The sequence below is a fragment of the Alligator mississippiensis genome, chromosome 2 (assembly GCF_030867095.1).
Source record: "Alligator mississippiensis isolate rAllMis1 chromosome 2, rAllMis1, whole genome shotgun sequence".
Taxonomy (NCBI): domain Eukaryota; kingdom Metazoa; phylum Chordata; order Crocodylia; family Alligatoridae; genus Alligator; species Alligator mississippiensis.
In genome coordinates this window covers 205641132-205667080 of record NC_081825.1, presented here as the reverse complement: position 1 = coordinate 205667080, position 25949 = coordinate 205641132, and the positions used below count along the sequence as shown (strand labels likewise).

Here is a 25949-nt window from a genome sequence, read left to right as displayed (position 1 = left end):
CATCTACCTGCTCCCTTCATAAACTCTTCATTCCACAGGTGTCAAGGACCCTCTCTTCTTTTTAAGGGGCTTGATGTGCCACCAGTAAAGCTAAGCCTTTGTTCTGCAATTTTGCTGTCTGTTTGCTGCTCCTGATACTGAAGCTCCTATTTCACAGCCCTGCAGATCATTTTTTAGCTCATTCCAATGAAGTTTGTTTTTGTTTCAATTTTAAATTGGATAACACTGACCTAGGCTTCTAGCCTGTTAATAAAGCCTCTAGTTCATTTTTAACTAGAGAAAAATGTGTAGTTTCATATGTAATGAGGCACCTCGCCCCCTACACCTCCTCTTTTCCAAATTGTACATTTGCCCATGGCCCCAGCTTACATCTGTGAGTGCTAAGGGCAACTACAGAGAGGATGGAGATGGCTTTTGTCTGTGGCTGAAGGGGACAGGACTAGGAGCAAGGGCCTCAAGCTATAGCAGAAGAAGTTTAGGTTGGAGATTAAGAAGTTTCTGATGATGAGGGTTGCCAAGCATTGGAACAGGCTACCTAGAGAAGCTATGGAATCTCCATCCTGGGAAATTTTCAAGACCAAACTGGACAGATAGCTGGCTGGGATGGTTTACTCAGGGTGGGATTACCCTTTCTTGAGCAGGGGTTTGGACTGGATGACCCTGCAAAGACCATTCCAGCTCAACTTTTCTATGATCCTAAGCTGTTTGCCATGTCAGCAGATAGTGCTGTAGCAACAAAGTTTAGTGCTCTTGGCAAATCCCACAGAGCCAGCCTGCCTTTGCCCTGTGCACAGATCTGGGGAGCACATCCCCCCCCATGCTTGCCCAGCAGTGCACGCAGCGGCAGGAGACGTCGGTTCCCCATCCCCACACCCCCTCAAATGAGCTGCTCATGGCTCCGTCCCATGTCCCGCCCTGGCTGGGCAGCACCTGTTGGTGCCCCTTTGCTTCGGCGCCCAGGGTGGTCTCCCTGCTCACTCTCCCTTTGCTACAGCACTGCCAGCAGGGAAGTGCAAATCCCCACCTAACCAATGCCTCACGGAAGGAGAGCCAATTCTCTGCTTCTCCTACTAGGCTGCAAGGAGCATCCTTCCTGGAGCCAGGAGAATAACCAGCTTGGCAGCTACCCCGCTTCCAAGACAGCTGTGTGAATGCCCCAGGTTCATAGAATCATAGAGAAGCAGGGCTGGAAGGGACCTAAGGAGGTCATTTAGCACAAGCCCCTGCCTAAGGCTGGATCATTCCTATCCAATCCAGAATCTAAACTCTATATAAGACTGTTGATAGTGTTAAATGCCCCCTTGAAACACAGTCAACTTCCTCCCCTCAACTGCACACACAAGTTTCACAGGCTTGGCATTCCATGATCTTCTTGGTCTTGAATGACTCAGCTGGTCCCTTGCACTGCAGGCAGGCTGACCCCGGAGACAGTCCACAAATGCCTCCAGGTGCAAGGATCTCAGTTACACAATTTATGGCCATGGGAGATTAGATTGCTCTCAGGCTTTCCCTCTAGCTGTCTCCTTTGGCCTTTTGATTGGGGCAAGCAAGGCTGGGGGGCATCTGGACTCCAAGGCCTCTGGACTTGCATGCAGGGAACTGGCCTATTTAGTCTGCAGAAGAGAAGACTGAGGGAGGAATTTAATAGCAGCCTTCAACTACCAGAAGGCGTGGGGGGGATCTAGAGAGGATGGAGCTAGACTGTTCTCAGTGGTGGCAAATGACAGAACAAGGAGCAATAGTCTGATGATTCAGCAAGGGAAGTTTAGGTTAGATATTAGGAAAAACTTTCTCACTAGAAGGGTAGTAAAATACTGGAACAGGTTACCCAGAAGGGTGGTGGAATCTCCATCCTTGATGTTTTTAAGACCCGGCCAGACAAAGCTTTGGCTAGGATGACCTAGTTGGGGATGGTCCTGCTTTGAGCAGAGGTTACACTAAACGACCTCCTGAGGTCCCTTCCGACCCAAATTTTCTATGCATCTATGCCTGCCATGCATTTGGGAGTACAGGCAACCCCTGCTTAGTGCTCTTAATTGGTTCCTGGAAAACCGAGCATCATCCAAAACAAGCGTTAAGCATAGGCAACTGGTGCCTTCCGAGTCTGGGGGGAGACCTGACTGACAAAGGGGAGGGGTCCCTCAGCAGCCAACTGCTGATTGGGAGTGGGGGGCAGACAGGGCCCAATTGCCGAGCCTGGTACCACCAGCAGCGAAACCGGCAGCGCGCTTCCACCAGCATTTCCAGGTTCATGGCTGGCGCTTCCAGGGGGTGCACGTACCCCTACACATCACCGATGGCATTAAGCGAGACCGAAAGTAATTGACAACCCAAGATGAAACCATGAGCGTTACAGTGAAACTCCGGGAGCACTAAGTGAACTCAGGTATCAATGTCAAACGAGCGCTAAGCGAAGCAGCGTTAAGCAGGGGGTGCCTGCATCTGACGGTCCAGCCTGCAGAGTCCTGCAGGGAGGATACTTGCCCGGGGTGGGGGCTCTCGCCCCATAGGTTCGAATCACTGAGCTCTGCCCCGTCCACACTGGGAACGGATTTGGACACAAAATCATTAGTAAAAGAAACAACCCTGCCACAGCCACTGGGCAGCCGGGCCCAGCCGGCACGGGCCCCCTCGGCTGGTCCCTCGTCCCCCTTCCCCTTCCCCAGCCACAGGCACTGGCAGCTCAAACCCGGCGCGCTGCGGGGCGGGGCGGGGCGGGGGGGGGGGGGGGCTGGAGCCGCCTTGCAAACGTGGCGCCCCAGCCCCGCCAGCCGTCACACAGCAGCCCCGGCCCAATAGCGAGCACGGTAACACCGGGGACCGGAGCCGCCCCGCCGTGCAACCTCCTCCCTGAGTGGAGCAGGCCGGAGTCACCCGGGCGCGGCCCGGAGGAGTGGCGCGAGCTGCCGGGGGCGGGACCAGCTCGGCTCGGGCGGCGGCCGTTGCGTCCCGCGCTCCGAGAGGCAGCATGGGCGGCCGGCCCGGCGGCGCCTTGGTGCTGGTGTTGGTGCTGGTGTGCGCCGGCGGGGCGCGGGGCAAACCCACCTTCAGGAAGGACCGGGTCGTGCACCCCGAGCCCGAGCTGGGCGAGCGGCCGCGCGAGGACAACCAGAGTTTCCAGTACGACCACGAGGCCTTTCTGGGCAAGGAGGAAGCCAGGACGTTTGACCAGCTCACGCCGGAGGAGAGCAAGGAGAAGCTGGGGTGAGAGGGGCAGGATGCGGGCTGTTCCTGCAGGACGGAGGGGAGGGGAGGAAACCCCCGCGCTTTCCCTGGGGGTTTATTGCGGCCCCGGGATCGCCTATAAGGCAGACAAGTTTCTTTGGGTAGATGCGGGATCTTTCGTTAGCCCAACTAAATCGCTGGGAAAATTGCTTTTTGCAAGACTCTCCCTGTGCCTGAAGAAGGGTGTTGTGCCCCTTGCAAAGAGCAATTTTTGCCAACGATTTGGTTGGCAACAATCACTCCACTGCACCACTTAGTTGGTCTAATAAAGGATGCTGCGTCTACCCCAAAGAGCCTGGTGCAACAGGGCATTGTAAGGCAAAAGTTGGGCTTGTCCATAGGTGGGAGCCTCAGACTCTGGGAGACTTCAGGGAGGAGGAGGAGGAGTACCCCTTCCCCCCAGCTGATAACGTGGCAGAGGGAGGTCCCACTGCCTCAGTGCACAGTGGAAGAAAAAAGGGAAGGTTTCAATGGAGAAGTGGGCAGGGCGCTTGGTTTGAGCTGCCCTTTCTCTTGCTTTCTGAAGCCTGTTGCTTTGCTGGAGCTGGAGGCCTGGGTGAGGGGCTGCTACGGCACAGAGGGCCCTGTGCAGAGCTTGCACATTCCTGATCATTGGCAGGCATTGGAAGGCTTTGCTGGCTCCCAGTTGAGCCACGAGGCAAATCGCCTCCCAGAGCTGCCAGGGGACTTCTGGAAAAAGAAGTGGACAGCTGGAGCAGCACACAGTGACACTGGAAAACCGTCCTCCTCACACAGCTCTAAATGCTTGCATGATCTTTCTCTCTCGCTGCTGCTGGGCTGGAGCTGAAGGTTGGCAACTGAAGATCACTTCATAGAGCACAGTGCCAGGTGTTGGGTGGAGCCCTTCAAACATGCCTTCCCCCTCACCTGTGGGTACTGTTGCTGCAGCTGCCCTGGTTCTGCTCACTCCTGTCCTGTCTCTGGGGTACTACCCCCTCAAACTCCTCCCTCCCTCTGTCCACATGAAGTTTGTTCCTACCATACAACTAAGTTTGGCGCCTGGGGCACAGCCCACGGTGGTAGCCTGCCTTCTCCCCTTGCACAGATCCAGGGGGCACATGTCCCCTCAAGCTTGCCCAGGAGTGCATGCAGCAGCAGGAGCTGCCCTTCCCCTGTCCCCATGTCCCCACAAATGAACTGATGGCAGGCCCAGCCCCAGCTGGGTAGCACCTATTGAGATCCCTTTGCTTTGGTGCCCAGGGCAGCCACTCCACTCACCCTCCCCCTTGCTACAGCACCGAGTTTGTTCTCATTTTCAGTACCCTTCACAGTTTCCCCTGTTTGCCCCTTCATCACTTACTGTGTCACACCCCCTCTTCTTTTCATTGGTCTACCTCTCCTGCAGCCTGTCCTTACATTTTTCCATCCTGTTACCTATGCTTGGGTCATCACTGCTTTATCCAAAAGGAACACATGCTCAAATGTTTTTGAACGATTAGGGCATGAATAATGAAATCACAGCTTCAGCAGGATAACTAATTTGGACCTCCCTTTCTCCTGCTGTTTGTTATACTCATTGGGCCTCATTTCACATGAGAGTGTAGCCTCCTTGAAGTAAGGACTGTGTTGTTTTGTACTTTGTCTAGTACAGTGAGTTCCAAGTGCTTTGGGGGGGCTTTTGGTGAGACTGAGATACTTGCAACAGTAGGTAATAATAGATGCTCTAACAAAATATTTAAGAGTTTTCATAAATAGACAACTTCCCCAAATTTTTCTGTGATCAGGAGCAAAACAAAATCAATGGCCTATGTGTCTCATTCATATGTGCTATATTAACATTTTGGGTTTACTTAGCTAACACTGAATTTTCTTTTAGACTAGGTCTACCCTTGAAAGTTCTGTCACTGAAGGTGTGACTTTACAGGTATACCAGAAGCTAATTAGTCTAGGCCTATCTAGTACGTGGATAGGAAACCAGCTTGGAATCACAGGTACTATAGATACAAACTAAGGAGTTGCAGCTAAGTACTTGGTAAACACAAAGCTGTGGAAACCAAATGAGTGGAAGACTTCATTCTCCCCCATTATTTTTGCTGAGCTTACAAATCTGAATGAAGGAGTTGTATTAGTCCAAGCACTAGTGTGAATGTAGTCACAGGTAGATTTAGGATTTTGAAAAGGAGGGTATGGGAGGTGCAAATGGCATCTGCCATTGTTGCAAAACCCCTGGTTCCTAGTGCCTCCCTGCTCACCTTGATCTGTGCCAAGGCCACCTCTGGCTTGAGCTGTTCCAGCAGGTGCTCTAGCATGGTGCTCATGTGAAGATGGAATCTGGGTCAACAGCTCCAGTTCCCTATGAACCCAGATGCTTGGGTCCCCTCTAGAGTCTGGGGAGTAGGAACTGAGATCAAACTGTGGGAGCAGTAGAGGTGAGGCATAGCTGGAGCCCATGGGGAAGGAGCAGGCACAGAAAATGGGAACCTATTCATTATAGCCACCCATTCATTATAGTCCCTGGCTGAGCCTGGGACCCCCACAAACTCTCCCTGTGCCCTCTGTCTAGAGTACAGTGGGAGTGGTCTTGGTGTTCCTCCTGCCCTGACATCAGCCTGGGACACAGGTGACCGCAGGCAGGTTCCCCCTTCCAGTGCCTGCTCCCTGCCTGGCCCTGCAGGTGTCACCTGCTGGTATGGGGGCTCTAGCAATGCCTCATCTCCATCTTCTTGCTGCCTGGACTCCACAAGGGATCCAGGTGTACAGGGAGGTAGAGCTGCTGGTACATCTTCCAGAGGACTTACTGTGTTATGAAGTGGAAGGGAATTGTGACTGCACCATTCCAACATCCCTGGATCTGCCTTATGGATGTGGTTGTACTTGTAGTCTGTATTATATGGGTGTTCTAATATAAGCAGTATCACTTTGTAGTAGATAATCCCCTACTAATTTTTGCTTGGGTTGAAGCAGGAGAGTCATTATGTAGAAATGGTGTGAAATACTTGTCTGTAACAGTCGAAATCAGCAAAAGTTGAAACCTAACCTTTAATTATTTCACTCTGCACCTTAAAGAAAGGAGATGAAGATGCATTCATACATACACTAAACCGATGGCCTAGTAAATAATATATTAAAATAGGACACAAGGGACACGTCTACATGTGCAAATGCTCTGGGGTGGGTTTACTGTTGAGTACTTTGCTCTAGAGTAAACCCACCCTGGGCATGTGTGGCGAGTCGGGGACAGATTGGCTGCTCCTAGCAGCAGTCTGCTCCTGTCCCTTCTGTCCCTGCACTGGCTCCCTGCAGCAGCCAGCGGGAGCTCTAGGAGCAGGGGGCCAGGAGACAGCTAACTCCTGGCTGGGGCTGGGAGATTGCTCTCAGCCCCCTGGAGCTGCCTGCTGCTGGGTGGGCTCCGGTGACAGAGCCTGAGTGGGGACAGTGTCCCCCTGCCCAGACAGCAGGGCGCTCCTGATATGGGGCCAGGGGCTTAGAAAGAGCTGCAGGGGAGGGACAGGTTCCAGCCCTGGCCCCATCTGCTGGTGGGGCAGCTAGCAGTGAGCCCCGGGCTCGGCAGCCATCCAAAACAGCTTTGCATGTGAAAGGAAGGCTGTGTTGAGGAGGTATCTTCCTTTCAGCTTATATTGTTTCTTTTAGTCCTCGCATCTATATTGCTCTTCAAATTCCTGTCTGTGCTAGCATATAGGGAATATATTCAGAGGTAGGCTCTTTACGTGTAGGTTGCAGGATCTCCTGCTTGTCCCCTCAATTTTACTGTCATTGTACAGAGACATTGCCCTAGTCTGACCATTCAGGAGCTGGGGGTAGGATTTCCCCTCATCCCAACTGATAGAACTTTGAGGAAAAGCAATTTATTTACCAGTTGGTTTCATGATTTTTTAAGTAGCTTAATGTTTATTGCCTGTATTTTGGTTCTAGCCCCATGTCTGTGGAATGCTCTCTTTGAATTGTTGCTGTGTTAAAGAATTAGTCACTTTTAAATGGGAGCAACAAGACTCTTCTGATTAAAAAGTTACTTTTTGTTCTACTGAAAAGCCCTCACTGCTAGTATGCATTTGCATGTAAATAAATAGGTATTTACAACATTTGGATAAAGGTGACGGCAAAAACACAAGCATTATTTTAGTGGGAAGCAAACAGGTGATATGTACATCACAAAAGAGATGAAGTTGAGCTGCAAAAAAATGTAAGTGGAATGCAGTCTCCAAGCAGCATAGCTTCTTAGCCCCAACAATTTCCCGGGGTGTTAAGGAAGTGTTAAAAATAGCAGGGAGGCCTCTGGTAGAATCATATCAGTTACATATTGCATTTAACAATAGATAGAGATGTCAATCAAATTAATAGTCATATTTGCCATGGGGTAAATTCATTGATGAACATGGCCCATTGGGCAGAAAAGACTAGGGCAGATTCCTGATTTAAAAAAAAAAAAAAGAAAAGTTTTGCCACTTAGTTCCAATATACTTTTCTCTTCTGTTCCAGTAACAGTGGTTAGCAGGAGAACAATTCCCAGTGGCTGGGGGGGTCCTCTTTAACTATGTGACTTTGTGGGTCATCAAGGTAGTAGGAGCAGTTAAAGGGGTATACTCACCTCTTTTTCGTTATATAGAATAATGCACTCTCCTTTAGCCATTAGAATCTATAAGGCAGGCTTCCACTTGTGGCTCATCCAGTTGGATGCCTGAAGAAGGATTCTGAGGAGCAAACATGCTGTTTAGTTAGGAATAATACCTCCCTTTGAGATTACAAGCAGTATACTGAATTCTGTGGACACATGAATGCATGTAGCCTTTCAAAAGGGGAATGTTTCAAAAGGGCAGCAGCTGGTATGTTCTAATTGTTGTATATGAGCAACCTGAGAATTGATTCAAATGCAGCAAACTGGGGAGATTCCAGGGGCATGTCTATAGAAGCAAGGAAAGCTGGGACACTCTGGTGTGGTTCTGGGACTGGGACCACCAATGGGATTGGTTGATACAGTCCCGGAACTGCACCGGCATGTCAAACTCACTCTGGTGCAGTCCCAGGGTTGAGATCACCAATCAGCTGATTGATGGCCCCTGCCCAGTGAACTTACTGGAGCACTTTGGCTTTCCCCTGCTTCCAGAGAGGTACCTCCAAGTTTTCTGGGCACATCTCTGCAAACAGGGACCTTGTCGTCTGTTGTCCTGCAAGGTCAGTGGGCAGGATAATGGGTGATGTGCGCTTCACCCAGTGAAGCGGATCACCTGTGCTGGAACACATCCCAGGACAGCTGACCTGCTTCATTTGGTGATGTCTGTCTCTAGCCACTGAGTCAAGACTTGGAGCACGTTTCTTTTGCTGTTGGACAAGATTCATTAGAGCCTGAGGACAATGCTGGCACAAGAACACATGTGTGTAAACTGGCCATGAATAATAGAGGCTTAAAATTAGAAGCTTTCTAAGCAGCAGAATGGTAAGTTTCTGAAGCGGCTTTCTAATACAGAAGTGGGGAGTCAAAACCCCAGCTACTCTTACAATGGATCTTGATTAATTTAAAAAAGGGATTATGTGATGCATTTGCTGTGATAGCAAGGGATTCTGTGATAGTAGAGGAGATCCCTTCAGTACTGGGCTGCTTATACTGCAGGACACACACAATTTCCATTCTTATCAGTAAAATTGGAGGGCAGAATTTGATGTTGTGGGCTTCTTCTTTGAATAATTAAAGACACTAAAAAGCAGATTTGAAAAAGGAAATACTTTACTATTGTTCTTAACACTCGGTACTTTGGAACTAATCATTTTGTATTTTTCCCAGCTTGGAAGGTGAAAATGTAAGCATCATCATAACACTTAAGTTTGCACTTGCTGGCAAAAGACTGCAATATTTGGGGTACAAACAGTGCAGGGTGATTCTAAAAACACTGTTTACTATGGAACAAATTTAATGCATGGAAACGTTTCTGTTTTAAAGGAAAGATTAAATTTTACCTTAGAATAAACTTAGTTTATGTTTTTCTATAGATAAATACTGAACCAATAAAATCAACAAGGTACCTGTTAAGCACAAAAAATAACAGTGCATCAAAAACCGGACTTTTAAGAGACGCCATACATGTTTTGATACAAAAATATCTCTTGTGCCTCAAAGTTTTGTGTTTTCCTTGCAGGTATAAATAGGAATTTTGTTACACTGCTGGGTATAATGGAGAGAGATTTAAATATAAGTACTGTCTTTTATGCCCTTTCTTCTATAACATAAAGCTGCTCCTTCCCACCGTGGTTACAGAGGTGCATTGGCAAGCATGCAGTAGAGCAAAATGTATAAGAAAGCCTAAAGAAAACTCAGCTCATCATTGTACTACTGAGTTGATAGGCCAACACTTCATCTTCTTTGAGTCTTCTTTTTTTTTTTCTAAGGAAAAAATAACTTGTAGAACAATGATTTTGGAGAGCCTCAGTTCTCAAGAGATTATTCTTGTTGCATAGTTTGAGAGTTTAGATTTAAGCACGCTACAGCTTTGCTTAGGACATAGTCTTAAGAAGGGGAGACTCCCCAAGAGCCTCTGAGTACTTTCACTGTTGTTGACTTAATCAGAAATTAGAGGGCTCTCAGCACTGTCCAGATGTTGGCTTGAGCCTTATTTAGCATTCGTGACTGGAGGTCTATTGATGGATGCTTGATATGGTGAATTAGTGAATAAAGGCCTACATAGGGACTGCTAGCAACATGAGCAGTGCATTTTGGGGAAGGTAGGGTGAAGGCTGTGTAGGGAGTGTAGATACTGTGCATTCTATAGGGCCCTGCATAGATCATCCTGCCTTAATGCTGACTTCATAGAAAGACCACAGCAGGGACTATAAAGTTCCCAGGCTTTTGGCTGTGGGAAGCCTAGTCTAGTAACACTATAGCCTCTCTGTGTCTTGGGATAAAGAACTTTTCTCCATGCTCATCTGCTCAGAGCCCAGTATGGCCATTCTTTCCAGGTCCTGAAAGAAGGTTTTCCTTCTAAGTAAGATAAGACAGTGTGTGTGCATGTGTGTAATAAAGGATGCATTCTTGATTTATACATGTATTTGTACACATATACATACATGTGTGCTTGCATGCATGTTTGTAAAAATATCAAGAATACATCCTTTCGTGGACTTTGTCAATTGATTTGTTTTTTATCATGATAACTCAGTTATAATTGTTTATGGCAATATTTAATAATTTACTACCTAATGTTTTTTAGCATGTTCTGTAAATACAATATTGTTGTAGCAGTGGGGTATGTCTCTGAAGCACTGACCATTTGCCTCTGCTGGCTGAGGAAAGACACAGTTAGGCTCCTGTGCAGCATAACAGAACTGGACTGGAATATACATTTCATTTCCTTGACCAGGTATCCATGGTTTCTCTCTCTCTTGCAGGAAAATTGTTGATAGAATAGACGATGACAAAGATGGCTATGTCACAACAGAGGAGTTGAAAAACTGGATTAAACGAGTGCAGAAACGCTACATCTATGAAAATGTAGCAAAAGTCTGGAAAGATTACGACCTGAACAAAGATAATAAAATTTCCTGGGAAGAATACAAACAAGCTACGTATGGTTATTATCTAGGTAAGATTCTCCAAAACACGGTCTTTCAGGCTAGAATTGTCAAGCTAAAGCATAAAGGGAGTTGGGTATGATGTTCTCATTCAAAATCAACAGGAGTGGGCACACCTTTGGGACCTTTTCACATACCTCTCTCATGCTAGATTAGAATGTAATATAGTGCAGGGGTCAAGAGTCACTTACCTGCTCATTTGAATAATGGAATCATCTACACGAGGGGCTGGATCTTGTTTCACTGTTAGAGGACATAGGCACCTAAATGCAGCCCTATTCCACCTTGCTTGAGTTTTTGAAAAACTGTTAATGTTCTTACTTTTGTAACACTCCATCATCTTAGACTTAAAACTAAGTCACAAAATGCAGTCACTCACCTTTTTCACTAATGTTTTTTCAAGCATTTGAGCAGGATAGAACAGTCTCACATTTAGACACCTAGGCCCGCTTCGATGACTATTAGCTGGAATAGGTCTCTCCCTAAGTGTTAGCTTCTGAACTCTTTAAGTCTTCAGGGAGAGGACTTAAATAATGCAGCTGAGTTAAGTCTCTGCTTTTACTATTCAGAGGAGGGTGATGCAGTATTATATAATAACAAAATATGCATTTAATTAGTTGTTTGTGAATTTTTAGAGTTGGATACTGTCTAAATTATAATGCAATTGTTGATTAAAATAGCAAGGAATTATTTTGTAAGAATTGCTGCAGATTGTGATCTCTTCTAAATGTTCAACCCTTAAATGGCCAGACCTAAGGAAACATTTATTTTTTACTATATTTGAAAGCTATGGCTTATTTCTGTAGGAAATTTAATTGAGGTGCTGAATATGGCCACATTTCAACAATTAAATATTAGTGCGTTTCACTCACAGAGAATGCAGCATGATAGTGGGTCACCTGCTGAAATTAGTAGAGGACAGGTTTAAAACTAATAAGAAAAAGTACTTTTTTATGCAACGGATAGATAACTTGTGGAATTTATTGCCATAGTGGTGGAAGGTGGATACCATAGCCAGGTTCAGAAAAGGACTAGATAAGTTCATGAATGATAGATCTATTAATGGCTGTTGAACACAATGGTTGGAGATGTTTTTCCAGGCATCCACCATTATCGGTTTAGAGATGCCAGGGGAAACGTATTAAATAGGGGATAAATTATTTTAGAGATCCAGTTTAATGCTCTCCCTTTGTAGCATCCATTTCTGCCACTGTCGGAGATAAGATGCTGGCCTAGATGGACCATTGGTCTGACCCAGCACAGCAGTTGGTCTGCCACTGCAATTGGCACCCCTTTGCACATTTTCAGCAGTAAGGCGTGTTCAGTAGCATGAAGTGACGGTCCAGTTCAAAACTCATTGAAGCTATGCCCTAAATGAACACTTAACTTCTCTTTCTTGGATGCAGACTCTAGGACATACATGGCTGCCATGTATTTGTGGTGCTATTGTTGATTCACAGACTCTCACCAGAACTATCAGCCCAGTTCATAACTATTAAACTCACTCTCTAAAGTCAGGCTTCTACACTTATTTTTTAACTGAAAATGGCATAGGACTTTTTAAAAAATATGCACAAAAAATATTTCTTCTCCCTGGTAGAAAGTTTTAAATGGGATGTAACTAAAATATCCTGTATGTCTTATCACTGTATAGAATATAAATATTCAGGTGTCAAAGCAGAGTTGCTGGAGGATATTGAAATAAGGTAGACTGGATTTAGTAAAGAGAAAAAAAGACATTGTGCTCACTAAAGCAACTTAATAGAAATGATTGATCCCAGGATATAAGAACATAAGTACTTTTTCTGGAAGAATCATTTCTATAGCTTCAAAGGCTATATCATAATGTTCTTTATGACTCTGAGTGAAATTCATGTCTATGCTGGGGATCAATGCAAGTATTACATACCCCTTTAGTTCCATTTTCAGGGCTTGTGTGGAATATCTGTGAGAGAGCCATATGCAGCCTCTTTAGAACAACTTTAATACAGATATGGAAGTATTAATGCTATTGTATAAGCCAGTGGTTTGACATCGTCTGGAACATCCTGTACACTTTTGGTATTCTGTGGGTGCATCTCTATGAGACACTGTAATACGCAGTAGCTTATACTACTGCGCATTAGCACGTCACAGCAAAAACCATGCTAATGCACTAATGCTCAGTAGAATGAGTGTACTGCGCATTAAGCATCATAAAAAAAAAAAAAAAAAAAAAAAGTTTGCCTTTGCCTACTGTGCATTAGCATGGGCTAATGTGCCTTTATGTAGTACCTCATTAGAAGTACTAAACTTAATGCTCAGTAGCAAAGGCACATTCATGCATGTGTAGGTATGCCCTGTGTTCATGAAAGATGCGTTCAAACTGGAACAAGTGCAAAAAATAATAGTACGACAATGAGAGGATTGGAGAGCCTGTCGTGAGAGGGGTTTGAAAGAGTTTGATTTATTTAGGCTAGCAAAATGAGGGCTGAGATGGCATATGACTGCTCTGTACAAAAACATCAGGAGGGTAAACCCCAGGAGACAAACTAATTAGTTAAGCTAAAAGTGCTGGCACAAGAGCAAGGGGGTATAAACAGGCCATGGATAAATTTTAAAGGCAAAATTTAAAAGGTTTCTAATCATCAGAGCAGTGAGGCTCTGGAATGGCTTTCCTAGAAAAGTAGTGATGTGAAAAACCTATCTAGTTTTAGGATGGATACTGATAAATTTGTGAAAGGAATGACATGACGTGGTTACCTGGGATAGCAGGTGAATGCAGGCAGTGTCCCATGAATCCCCTTCCAGTCCTGTAGATGCACACAATACTATTGTCAAGCTGTGAAGAGCAGCTAGTCTTAATCTCATTTCAGTGAACACTTACAATTAAACAAAACTGTTTCCCACAGTAGTTGTCTTATAATCAGATGAGTCTTTTGATGTCTTAATTTTGAAATTGTTTCACCATGAATATTTCTCAAGTTTTTAATCAGTTTAGTGATAAGGCTGTTTTTTTAATGGAATGCACATTAATTTCATGCTACTGAACACCCTGGAATATTTTTCACTTTTAACTGAAAAATAATGTTTAGGTTCTACCCAACAGACATGTAGCTGGTGGATAATATCACCTAGTCTGCCAGTTGCTGTTGTTAGAGCTCTGTTTGCTGTCTAAACTTGACAAAATGAGCAGTTTGTATCAAACAGATTCTTTGTAAAAATGAAACCCAATCCAAATGCTATGTAGGCAGTGAACAGTTTTTAAAAAATGGGTTCTATAATATGTAGTACTGTATTAATATTGGAGAAAAACCTATCTTACTGTACTGGAGTGAGGAGACCACAAGTTATTTTACTAAGCAAAAACACCTTTTTAAAATGAAGCTAAGGGGTAAAATCCTAACTCCAGCACAGCTGTGTACTCCAGTGGCACAGATATTTTATCCAGAGTATCTGACATGTTCCTTAAATTAGACTGAATCTTGGAGCTTTACTTTTCATCCATTCTTTTTAACCTAGATATTGCAGCACCCACAGAGATGTGACATGTCAAGATCTAGGTACAAAAGGGAAATGTAAGGATACTGGCATTAAATTTCTTGGCTTTTGTGGGTATAAAGCAGAGCTTTGCTACTTCCTTTTGACTCTGGGAAAAGCCTTTTACTTGAATACACCTACATAATCTCCAGAGTGCTGTGATGGTTTGTAGCGGCTCCATCTGTCATGCTAGCATGACTGCCTCAGGTGCATGCTACTGTCAACTAAAATCCCTATGAAATTTGGAGGGAGGGTTGTTTGATGCAAACTAAAAAACAGTGATTGAAACAGAGTAAGAGAGGAATAAATAAGAGAAACTCTGCTACGATCAGTGAAGATGAGCACAATAATTTACTCAACGCTAGTAAGGTGCACCAAATATTGGAGTGTCACGTTAAACTTAATTCACATTAAACTTAATTCACCAAATATTTTAGTGCGAGAACTTAAGATTTACAGGTTTTGCTCCATCTCATATAGAGGGAAAGGTGAGAGGAGGGAATCAAGTTATGGTCCTGGCTGGATCTGATTTATGAGATTTCTGTGCCTCATGCTAGTTACAGAAGTTTCTGGTGGAAACTTAAATAGAAAGCAACAGAGTTTCTGGTGAAAATCTTCTACTTAATTTTTCAGGGCGTTATTGTACTCCACATTTGAAAGAGAGCAAAATTATGGGTAGAAAAGATAAGCCAGATGCTTTCAAACTGCTGCTCAACTCAACAGAACAGCCATTTTGTCAGGAAGAAGCAGTCATTCAGTCATGAAATGACAAGGTTGGCCGAGATCCTAAGGGTCATTTAGTCCAGCTGTCTGCAGTAACGCAGAACAGGCTATTCCCCAAATCAAGAGAGTTCCACCAGAATTATTGTCTGAAAACAAATTGATGGAATGAACCCAAAAACTAGAAACTGTCAGCTCAAGCAGATACACTAACAGAAAAATAGTGGAGGAGTTGGAAATAAGAACAGAAGGGGGATTTGGCTAATCATTAATGATGTAGGAATTGACAATAAGGAATTTTTACAGGCCCAAATAATTTATTTTAATTAGACATTTATATTACACTCACCAGGAAAATTTTATATTTAGCATAATCCAGAAGCTGCTTGTCCCCGACCTAAATGATTTTTCTGCAAAGTGTATACTAAACACAAGCTAGTTCCCTTTACTGGAAAACTTCATCAAGTCCCATGTAAAATGTATTCACAGAACTTGCAGTAGGATTTTTACCTGCCTCAGACTTAAGAGATAAAGACTCAGTGATGAAAACTACCAAATCAAATGACCAAATGTTGTCCTGGTGAGATGTGGGCTGCGGTGTACCCCAGGTGTTCAATATCTTCATCAATGACCTGGATGAGGGGGTGAAAAGCCCATTGGCCAATTTCGAGGATGACACCAAGATATGGGGTTGTGCAGACATAGCCTCAGATGGTCTGCTTGTATCTGCAGCCTTAGACAGGCTGGCATGTTGGACAGAACGGAACCAGGTGAGGTTCAACACAGAGAAATGCAAAGTGCTGCATCTAGGAAGAAAGAACCCCCAGCACACCTGCAGGCTGGGTATCGCTTACCTGACCAGCACTACAAGTGAAAGGGATCTGGGGGTAACAATAAACCCCAGCATAAATATGAGCTGGCAATGCGATGCAGTAGCCAGTAGGGCCAATAAAACTCTGGCATGCATCAATTGATGCATCTCCAGTAAAACCAAATAAGTGATTCTCCCGCTTTACTCAACATTGGTGCGGCTGCAGCTGGAGTATTGTGTCCAGTTCTGGGCGCCACACTTCAACAAGGACGTGCTAAAACTTGAGAGGATCCAGAGAAGGGCCACCTGTATGATCAGGGACTTGCATGGCAAAGCCATACGAGGAGAGGCTGAGGGATCTTGGACTCTTCAGCCTAAAGAAAAGAAGGCTGAGAGGGAACCTGATTGCGGCTTACCATTATATCAGAGGTGTATATCTGAAAAGTTGAGAAGGGGAAAACTAGAAACAACAGCCACAAACTCCTGGAAGATGGTTTCAGGCTGAACGATAGGAAAAACTTCTTTACAATTAGGGTGTCCAGATTATGGACCAAGCTTATTCTCTCATTCATACTGTTTTCTGAAATGAAAAGTTGTGCCTAGAGAACAGATTAATAAGGAGAAAAATAGGGAAGAGGAAAGAATGTACTCCTAAAACTTGGGAGCAGCAGTGTTGAAGTAAACTACATTAGGCTTGTCATTCTTAAGGTAGAACCCGGGTACATTGCAGAAACATGTTAATGGCTGGCCCCTGATCTTCAATTTACAACTAGAATCTCAAAGTCTTCCATAGTAACAATGTAGCCACTGTAGCAACAAGGAGCCTTTAATATATACAAGTTTTTAGTATATTCTAGCAACTCAATCTCTCACATGATGATAACATAGCAAAAGGATCAGGTTGTGAGTCTAAACACAGAGTTAATGTATCGGTAAAGATGCATGGTTTTGAGATTCTCTGATTAATCTCTAGAAAATCCAGAAGAATTTCAAGATGCGACTGATCAACACAATTTTAAAAAAATGCTTCCCAGGGATGAGAGGCGATTCAGAACTGCAGACCTGGATGGAGACTCAGCTGCCACGCGTGAGGAGTTCACAGCTTTCCTTCACCCAGAGGAGTTCGAGCATATGAAAGACATAGTTGTCTTGGTAAGCAAAACAAAACCAGTGACATTCCGTATGCTTTTATTCCTCTGATGCGAGCTTTGAAGCACTTCTTTAACCCTTCAGTGCAGGGTTTTAGAGACACATATACAAATAAAACTGAAAATAATAAATAAGCGCCCTATTTCAATTTGTCTAATGAGATTTAAAACAAACAAACAACTACTTTGGGCACTCTTCAGTGAAACAGAAGTGTCTAGAGTACAAATTTACCAAAATACCGGTGAAAATTATATATCAAAACAGAATTAGGTGCTTGGCTGTGTGTTTAAAAATTATATTTGGAGTTGGTACTAGATAGTGGAGGTGACTAGTGCAATGTAAATGTCTAACTTAGTGGTTCTCAACCATTTTAGACCAAGTCATCCCTCAGAAAATATTAGCTCCGAGTTTTCACCTGTTTTTTGACTACAGAAAAATAATAGAGAAACTCTTCTGTTGCAAAAAAACTCAGAAAGACGCAACAAGTCAAAATGTTTTTAACACTATGGATCACTGTGTGAAAAATCTGGATTTATCTTGTGAATCATGTTTGCATGCCAAACAGTGAACATTGTGTAGCACCATAGGGCACCCTTAAAAGGATCTCAAAGTATCCAGGGTAATGCAAAACTCTGACTGAGAATTGCTGGTCTAGGTAGTTAAGTCACCAAATTCATTCATATGAATTTCTTCATGAGATTTTTGTATTCCTTATGATCACAGAACTCACATTGGAGTTAGAATAAAGTATCCTGTGTACAAAGAATACAAGAATAGGCCATCTCTCTAAGTTTTGAAGTCTTCTGAAACAGCGTTTCTCAACCTGTGCGTCATGACCCAAAAGTGGCTCGCAAGACAATATGAAACAGTCACGAACAAACTTTTAAAAACGGATTCTCCTTTAAAGGAGAACAATGTGAGAAACAGGGCTTTTCCCTTGCAGGCTGGCAGAGTTCCAGCCTATGAGGTGCTTTGCTTGGGGGCCTCCATGCACCCTAAACCCACTTCCTGCCCCACACACTGTGGGGCTGGGGCCTGGGGGTGGGAGGCAGCGGGTTGGGAGTGAGGGGCACTGGGTCAGGACTGGCCACTGATGCTTACAAATGGGTCCTGGTATAAAAAAGGTTGAGAACCACTGTTCTAAAACACAGCATGGCTAAAAAAGGGTAAAACAATTTAAAATTTACTGTAGGAATTCATTTTTTATAATTTTGGGAAGAACTTGGTCCTGGTTAATGAAAGACCTTTGTTGGAATTTTCAGCTATCTCTTAATGACTTTCATAAAAATATTTTCTAGGAAACGCTGCAAGATATTGACAAAAATGAGGATGGATTTGTGGATCAAGATGAGTACATCGGTAAGTGCTGGATGAGGGTTTCTTTCACTTTTGTTAACATTTAACAAGAAACACATAGACAGTTATAGACTACTCCTTTTGGGTTTAAATTAATATTAACAGCACAAAGATACAGTTTGTGTAGCTATCCCATTGCTTGAAGTGAACAAAGTTTTGTTTAATTTTAGTGAGGCAGTGAAACCGGACTAAAAGCTACCCAATATTTTCCATTATAGAAGCCTGCTTTTCTGTTGCGTATAAGTTTGCCAAATGTAAATGCTTTGGGCTGAAATGTTCTGATCTAGGTTTCAGCCTAGGGCTGATTTTTGGGGAAGTGTAACTATTCCTGAGAAGCAGCCTGAGGGGTGAAGAACAGTGGATGGTATATCTGAAAGCATGGGTGTCAAGCATACAGGACATAGGCAGGATCCAGCCTGTGGGCCCCAGTGGATGTGGTGACTGGCAATAGGAGGTTGAGCAAAGGCTGATGAAGCCCTGGTTATCCTGTGGCTGCTTTTCCCATTACTACCACGACGGCTGTGGCAAGTAGCTACTTGGCCTGCACACTCCTTCCTCCTCCGTCAGTGGCTCCACCAGGGTCAGAGCCAGAGCCATGTGCCCTGAGTTGCTGCTGCCACTGCATGCCCTGGGCCAGAACCAGAGCAGCCACCGAGATTACAGGTCCTGGGCTTGTGCCACTCTCTGCCTCGGGCTGGATCCCAGCCACAAGGAGTCCCACAGTCTGGAATGGCTCAGGGCAGGAGGTGATTTTGACACCCCTGTTTTAGAACATTTGCATAGGAACTTGGGGCAAGGGATTAGGAGGATGAGTCGGGGAAAATAGAAGAACGGGGGTTAGAGGACAAGTGGGATAAGAACAAGAGTGGGGTGGGGGGCAGGGGGAGGAGCCAGAGATCGAGGAGGGTAGTAGAAGAGGGAAGAGCATGGGAATTGGTTATTGTAGGAACCAACTAGGGGAAGGAACACAAGTAGGAGGCCATAAAAGAACAGAAGCAGAGGGAGGGGAATGAGTTAGAAATAAGGGAGGGGATGTGAAGGCAGAAGCGGGAACCTAGAAGAGAGGGGCAGGCCAGAAGCAGGTGTGGGGAACAGGTATGAGCCAAGCAGGATAGCACCAAAATGGATTGAGGAGCAGAAGGAACTGTAACAACCAGAACACACTGGGCTAAGGAAACTGGAAGTGAAACCAGTATTCCTGAGTTTCAACATTCCTCTGTATCTAGGAAATAGCTGTGAAACCCACCAGCAAAGTATGTGCCTCAATGCATGTCTAGTAACATCTCCATGTAGCAGATAACAGCTTTCTACTGCTGCCAGGTATTTTGTGAGCTCAAGTGATAGGAAATTCTGCCATGATTTTAAAGATCCCAGCTCTAGTGATGATTTAAGGAAGAGTCAGTTTAGTTCCACATAATGGAATTTTTTATTTTACAGTTTAAATTAAACAACCCCCCCTACCCACCCTCCTTAGGAATTACATCAAAGAAACTCTGTTAAAAGACCATTACGTTTGGAAAGTCAAGCACTCAATAATTCTGAAGTGCCTGAATTAAGGGCACTAGCACATCACTCAGGAGACACAAAGGGAGTAGAGTGGGAAGCATGAACAGTAGATCAATCACAGCGAGTTAATTTGGTCAAACTTTGGTCATACTAGGTGCTTATTTGCTGTCATGCCCTTGGATCCTTGAAGGCACAACCCAGGAGTTTGGCAGTGTAGCGTGTTTTGCCTGTGTGAAATGTCATGCTGATACCAAAAGCTAGCTCTTTCCTTTGCACTCCCTTGGTGATTGTTTAAAAAAAAGAAGAAGAAATATACCATCATAAAAGTATTAGACTAAATTCTGATGAATCTTTCTGTTTCTGATACTACCTTAAAATCCCTTCACATACAATCAAGAACAATATACACACATTAATTAAATGGCAGGGATTTTCTATTCCTTGTAAATTATATTTAGCCTTAAAATGTAAATGCTCTTCATTTATGACTGAAATAACAGTGCAGCACAATTTCCCCAATAATTTCTGTTCACTCAGTGACACTACCTACATATAATTATAAGGTAGTTGTCAACATTTGTTGCCATGTGAATGCTGGTTCCTCTTGTCTTCTATAGATAGGAGAATGGAGTGTTCTAGTCACGACCATATCACATTGGCAAGGATAATAAAAATCAAATTGACAGGACATGTCAGTTGCTTCAAATAAACAATATAGAACTTGTGTGTCTACATTTGGGAAAAAAAAAAAAGGTGGTACCTGAAGTTTTATTCAACAGTTGGGGGAAAAATGTACCTAAATTATCTTTGTGAGAAGGTGATAGCAATTTTTTTTTGGCACTAAACCATGGTTGCAGTAAGGTATATCCATATTTTATCTTTGCCTAGAATAAAATAAACAAACAAACAAGCATGGACACTACCATCTCTTTTTCCAAAACAAGGGACTGATCTAAAGTCTGCTGAAGACCATGGAGACTCCTGCAATGATTGCAGCAGGCTTTGGATCAGACCTCCAAAAGGTGTAGGGCTCAAATCTTCCCAGTCAAACATTTCACCTTTTGACCAGAGTGGACCAGAGTCCTAATAGCACCATTCATTTTAGGGAAGTTATAGTAGTGGAGAATCCAGGTTAGCTCTGTGGACACATGTGGTTTTTATTGCTCATTTTGGACCATATTCTGAAGACGGTTGCATCTGCACCTCTTTCCATTGCCAGCTGGCACCTGGTCTCCAAGCTGACAGAGGCTTAGGAACATGTAAACAGCATGCACTTGTTGCCAGCACTTCCTTGGCAACCAAATCCACAAGGGGTGAGGAATGTCAGCTACAAAACAGGTTTACATTGTAAGCACGAAGGTGGTGGGTTTGGGGGAAAAGGAGCCCAGTTGAGGAAGGAGGGAGAGGGCAAGAGGAATGAGAAAACTGATACTCCTCTAGAGTTTAATTTCATGCTACAGAAAAAAAAACCAACCTAATGTGAAAGGCCTGTACTGTCCTCCAGAGCTTTCCTGAGTTAATACCTCCTCTTTATATCGCCACTTCTCTTTTACCTACAGCTCCCCTTATTTTTTCCTCACATAAATGACAGCTTTCAGTATGGTATTTTCCTTCTGATTGGGTCAGTCAGGAATATAGCTTTGTCTGCAGCATGGTCTGGTGTGTAGCGCAGCTCTTGTACAACAGAATTCATCTTCCATCCGCTGTCACAGTGTCCCAAGTCTGGGTTTCAGAAGAATGGGCTCTGTCAAGACCACAGTAGGTGCATCTACATATGCACTCTACTGACTAGTTAGCTCTGCAGTAAAGTGTTACAGTCGACACGTGTTCCCATATTAGGGCGCAGTAAATGAATTAACTCTACTGTAGGATAGTACTGTCCAGGACAAGTACTATCCTACAGTGGAGTAATTACGTGTGCTGAAACACGTGTAGACTGACCCGGGCTGGCTCAGGCACAAGGATGCTACAGTGTGGGGGGAGCTGCCTTATGCCTACTCCCGCAGTATAGCACCTTTGTGCCTCAGCCAGCCCCTCTGCAGCATGTTGAGTTGGGGGGGCGGGGAGCAGCCCTGTGCTGACAGGCTGACCCCCTGGTTCCCCTGTCAACTGGGACTGCTGTGCCCTGGCTCACACTGGTGCGGTCCCAGATACATATGAAGATGTTGCACCTGGGAAACAGCTAACTCTGGTGCTAACTGTGCTAGAATTTATTCATGTGCATTAATAGCATGTGTAGATGCACCCAGTGTGTGCGCGCTTATTTCTGTGATGTTCAACAGTTCAGGCTGCCTCAGACCTGTTAATCCTTTCCCAGCCTGGCACACTTCTTTATCTTCCATTTGAACATGTTTCTATTTGAGGAGTTGAAAAGTTAACCTATTCACTTAGATGCATTTCTCTTATACAGCTCTCTTTAAAAGCGGAACAATGCTCACTTAGTTTCATTTAGCAGATTTTTTTTCTTTAGTTACCTCTGCTTTTTACTCCTTCACCAACTCCTTGCTGAGCTCTGATGGTTATCCATAAAGACACTTGCTGGCAGGGACAAGACGTAGTGCTGCTGTGCAGTCTTCCCACCTCCTCTCCCTCACCCCTCCCATGTGTCTGAGTGTGACTTGAAGGATCGTGATTGCAGTTTGAGAGAGATCCTGTAAACTTCCTTATGTGTACACCCTGCATGAAGACATCCTTAGGGCCAGTTCACTTTCCTGGGCATGCCCATTAACTTCCCTTGTCTTCCACTTATGTACTGAAAAGGTGATTTAATAATGGATAAAACCATCAATGGTGAAAATAGTTTAGTGGAACAGGATGCGTGCAAATATGCATCTTCCACCATACACCCCATTTTACTACTCTCAGAAGTCCTACACAAACTACAAGTGTGATGCTTTTAGTATTTGGCTAAAGTATCTTGGAGGACTATATATAATTCACTAACTAAACATGACTTCAAACCTTGATCTCCCCTCCAGCTGATATGTTTGCAAATGAGGAGGGTGGACCAGAACCTGACTGGGTAGTTACTGAACGTGAGCAGTTTTCAGATTTCCGGGATCTAAACAAGGATGGAAAAATGGACAAAGAAGAGATTCGGCACTGGATTCTCCCACAAGACTATGATCACGCACAAGCTGAAGCGAGGCACTTAGTCTATGAATCAGATGTAGACAAGGTACTTAATGTTCTGGTATATTTCATAAATGTTAGATTAAGTGTTTAATTGGTTCCTTTTATATAATGTCAACCAGCAAGGAATGATTCTTCATGACTTTTCTTATTAGTATGCCCTAAATGGGCTTGCTAATGCTTTAATGCAGCAGTACAAATTTGAGTAGATAAAACTGGAGACCACAAATAATAGCTGACAAAATACTATACCCTTAGGTCAGGTAAATCCATTGGTGTCCAACTATTAGAAAATTAGCTTTCCACCTCAGAATTTCTAACCATTTCTTCTTTTTTGGAAAGGTGTCACAGACCTTTCTATATTAAACTGTAATAGACAAATAAGATATCAGTAAATTAATAAAAAGCTGTAAAAAGACTGTAAGAAATAGGATACATCTGTGGATTAAGGCTTGACCCATCCATTGGGCATCTATTAGGAAAGGATACTAATCATTCAGTAGATGCAGGAGGGGTGCCTTTGCCCTCGCTGGTCCAGCTAACATTCCATTGCTTAAATCTGATGAATCAAGACTCCCATATATAGAGATGAATTTTTTAGTTTCATTTTAATTTTAGTTGAGCATATTTATCAATCCAGACAAAAGAGCTCCATATAAATACTCAGAAAGGAAAGTTAAAAACATACGTGAAGTTGTGCGTGCAGACAAATGGCATGCTCTTATTGCTGATGAATCATTTGATCAGTTAGGCTGCCGACAGACCTGGAAAAAAAAAAGACATGCTTTACCAGTAGAAGCAGTGCATTAGTTTGGCCCAGCTCTGCAGCATCTGTATAAATCAGGCACTTCAGCAGGGCTTTTTGGCACTTCTATCTAATAGTTCATTCAATCAGCTATTAAATAAAAGCACCCAAAAAGCCCCACTAAAGCACCTGATCTATACAGACATTGGGCAAGCCACGTCCAACTAATACAGTGCCTCTTCTGGGCATGCTCTGGGCTCAGTGTGAGCAATTTAAAGTAAAGTGCCTTTTTTTTAATGTCTGTAAGCAGCCTTAATTTCAAGAATACTTTGACCTTTTTGACCCTACTGAATCCAATGGGAGCTATGCCACTGAATTCCAATACAACCAGCGTCTCAGCCACTGATCCCTAAACCTGTTACCTCTTCCCTTGGAGAATTCTGTACTAAATGGTGCTCATAAATTCATGCTGATGTTTTATATAGCATTTAAACAAGTATTACAGTATATATGTATTAAAAGTAATAGATACTTGTTGGGTTTTTTTTTGTTTTTGTTTTTTGGTTTTTTTTGTGTTGTTTTTTGTAGGATCAAAAGTTAACCAAAGAGGAGATTCTAGACAACTGGAACATGTTTGTTGGAAGCCAAGCTACCAATTATGGGGAAGACCTCACAAAAAACCACGATGAACTATGATGTTATTTACAATTTAGTATGCCACGGACTGTTGTTCAGTTTCTTTCCACATCAGGGAAGTTACTAAAGGTTTTTTGGCTGAATAATTTGCACCAATATGTTTTAAAGAAAGCAGTTTATTACCTCAGAACCTGGGTAAAAATAGCCTCTTGCTCTTTATGCACCGTTAAATGCAATAGTTAGTCACTACAGTTTTATTTGGAAGGTCAGAAACCTGCCCGCACCCCTCCCGTTTTCTGAATAGACTGCAGTAAAATTTGGGGAATGCACATCTAAGACTCAGCTCTTAGGATCCTTAGAAGTATTATTTTTTACATTTCCTTTTAATAGCTCAGGTTTTTACTGTAGGGAAATACAGCTAGGATCAGAAAGAAACTTATTGACATGTTTAAACAGATTCCAAGTTATTTTGTCTTTTTTTATTAATAGTACATAAACATTTAGAACTATGCTCTCCCCTTCCCTTGTAAAGGGGAGCTCTTACCTGACAAGATCAATTACATTTTTTTCCAGATGCTACATCCTTCCCTCCTGGTTGGGGCAGAGTTACCAAATGACTAAGATCTTGTGATGTACAGGCATGTTCACTAGCCCCCTGGATCTTGGCCACACAAGTGTAACAAAGATAATCACTACACCCTTTACTCCCTTTAACTAAGCATTAGCAGTACATCTGCCATGTTCGATGACATGCAGTGGTTAAGTTTCTTGATGAAGGCTACAGACCCCATGATAATAGTTACTGCTACTGAGAACAGAGGTTGTCCTGTTGCTTGTGAGCTATTGGTTATGCTATTTCCTGGGATGAATTATGCTATATAGAGCATATTTATCCCATGCTTCCTTGCACTTTATCCAAATCACACACTATTTTTACTACGTAGGACTTGCTGACTTGTTCACATAGTATGAATACTGGCAATTCTGTGATGGAAAAGGAACAAGACACATTTCCCCCAACCCTGGATTCAGAATTAGGGGCCTGTGCATGGTCTGAGTTTTGTTCCACATAGGAAGAGGAAGTATATGGTTTAAGAGTCCTGGTTTTGTGTATACATATAGATGTAGGTTATCAAACCATACTATATGTAATAGTTTTTTCCTCTAAAAGGAAAAAAAAACCCATTTCCATCCAGCTACATTTTCTTACTGTATAATATGAGTTTTACTTATCTATTTTTACTTAAACAACGTATGCAATTTTTTCCTGTACTGACTTGACTATGATCACAATAAAATAATGACTTTCTTTTTGATACTATGAAGGTGCTATCTGGTTAATAAAGTTGCGTGGACCTTTAGCCTGCTGTTCCTAAAGACAGGAAATAAAACAGTAATAATCGCACTTAAAGGAGCTAAAATCATGTTATGTCCAGTGCAAACAGCTGCTATCATAAGATGCGTGTTCTATGATTTGAAAATCTGTTTTAAACATTGAGAATATGTGTCTCAGTTAAATATCTGTATTTGGGGAATGTTATTTTTTTGATCCAAATTCATTTCAAGGAAGATAAAAAAACTAGACATAAGTGACAACTTAAGAGTCCTTTA

The 25949-nt window shown here is 43.4% G+C and overlaps 1 protein-coding gene across 1 annotated transcript; it reads left to right on the top strand.

Annotated features, from left to right (window-relative positions):
* Positions 1 to 2882: 2882 nt before the first annotated feature.
* On the top strand, positions 2883 to 25659 carry RCN1 (reticulocalbin 1). The gene is made up of 6 exons (XM_006272159.4): positions 2883 to 3204; positions 10582 to 10775; positions 16788 to 16966; positions 18262 to 18322; positions 22804 to 23003; positions 24291 to 25659. Exons 1-6 carry the CDS (start codon positions 2969 to 2971, stop codon positions 24396 to 24398), a joined length of 978 nt encoding a protein of 325 aa, XP_006272221.1. The 5' UTR covers positions 2883 to 2968; the 3' UTR covers positions 24399 to 25659.
* Positions 25660 to 25949: the final 290 nt, after the last annotated feature.

Bases quoted from the DNA above. Each gene is read 5' to 3' on its own strand.
- RCN1 (XM_006272159.4), top strand. From the start codon at position 2,969: ATGGGCGGCCGGCCCGGCGGCGCCTTGGTGCTGGTGTTGGTGCTGGTG. The intron at 10,776-16,787 runs GTAAGATTCTCC...ATTAATCTCTAG, and splicing joins TACGTATGGTTATTATCTAG to AAAATCCAGAAGAATTTCAA. The intron at 23,004-24,290 runs GTACTTAATGTT...TGTTTTTTGTAG, and splicing joins ATGAATCAGATGTAGACAAG to GATCAAAAGTTAACCAAAGA.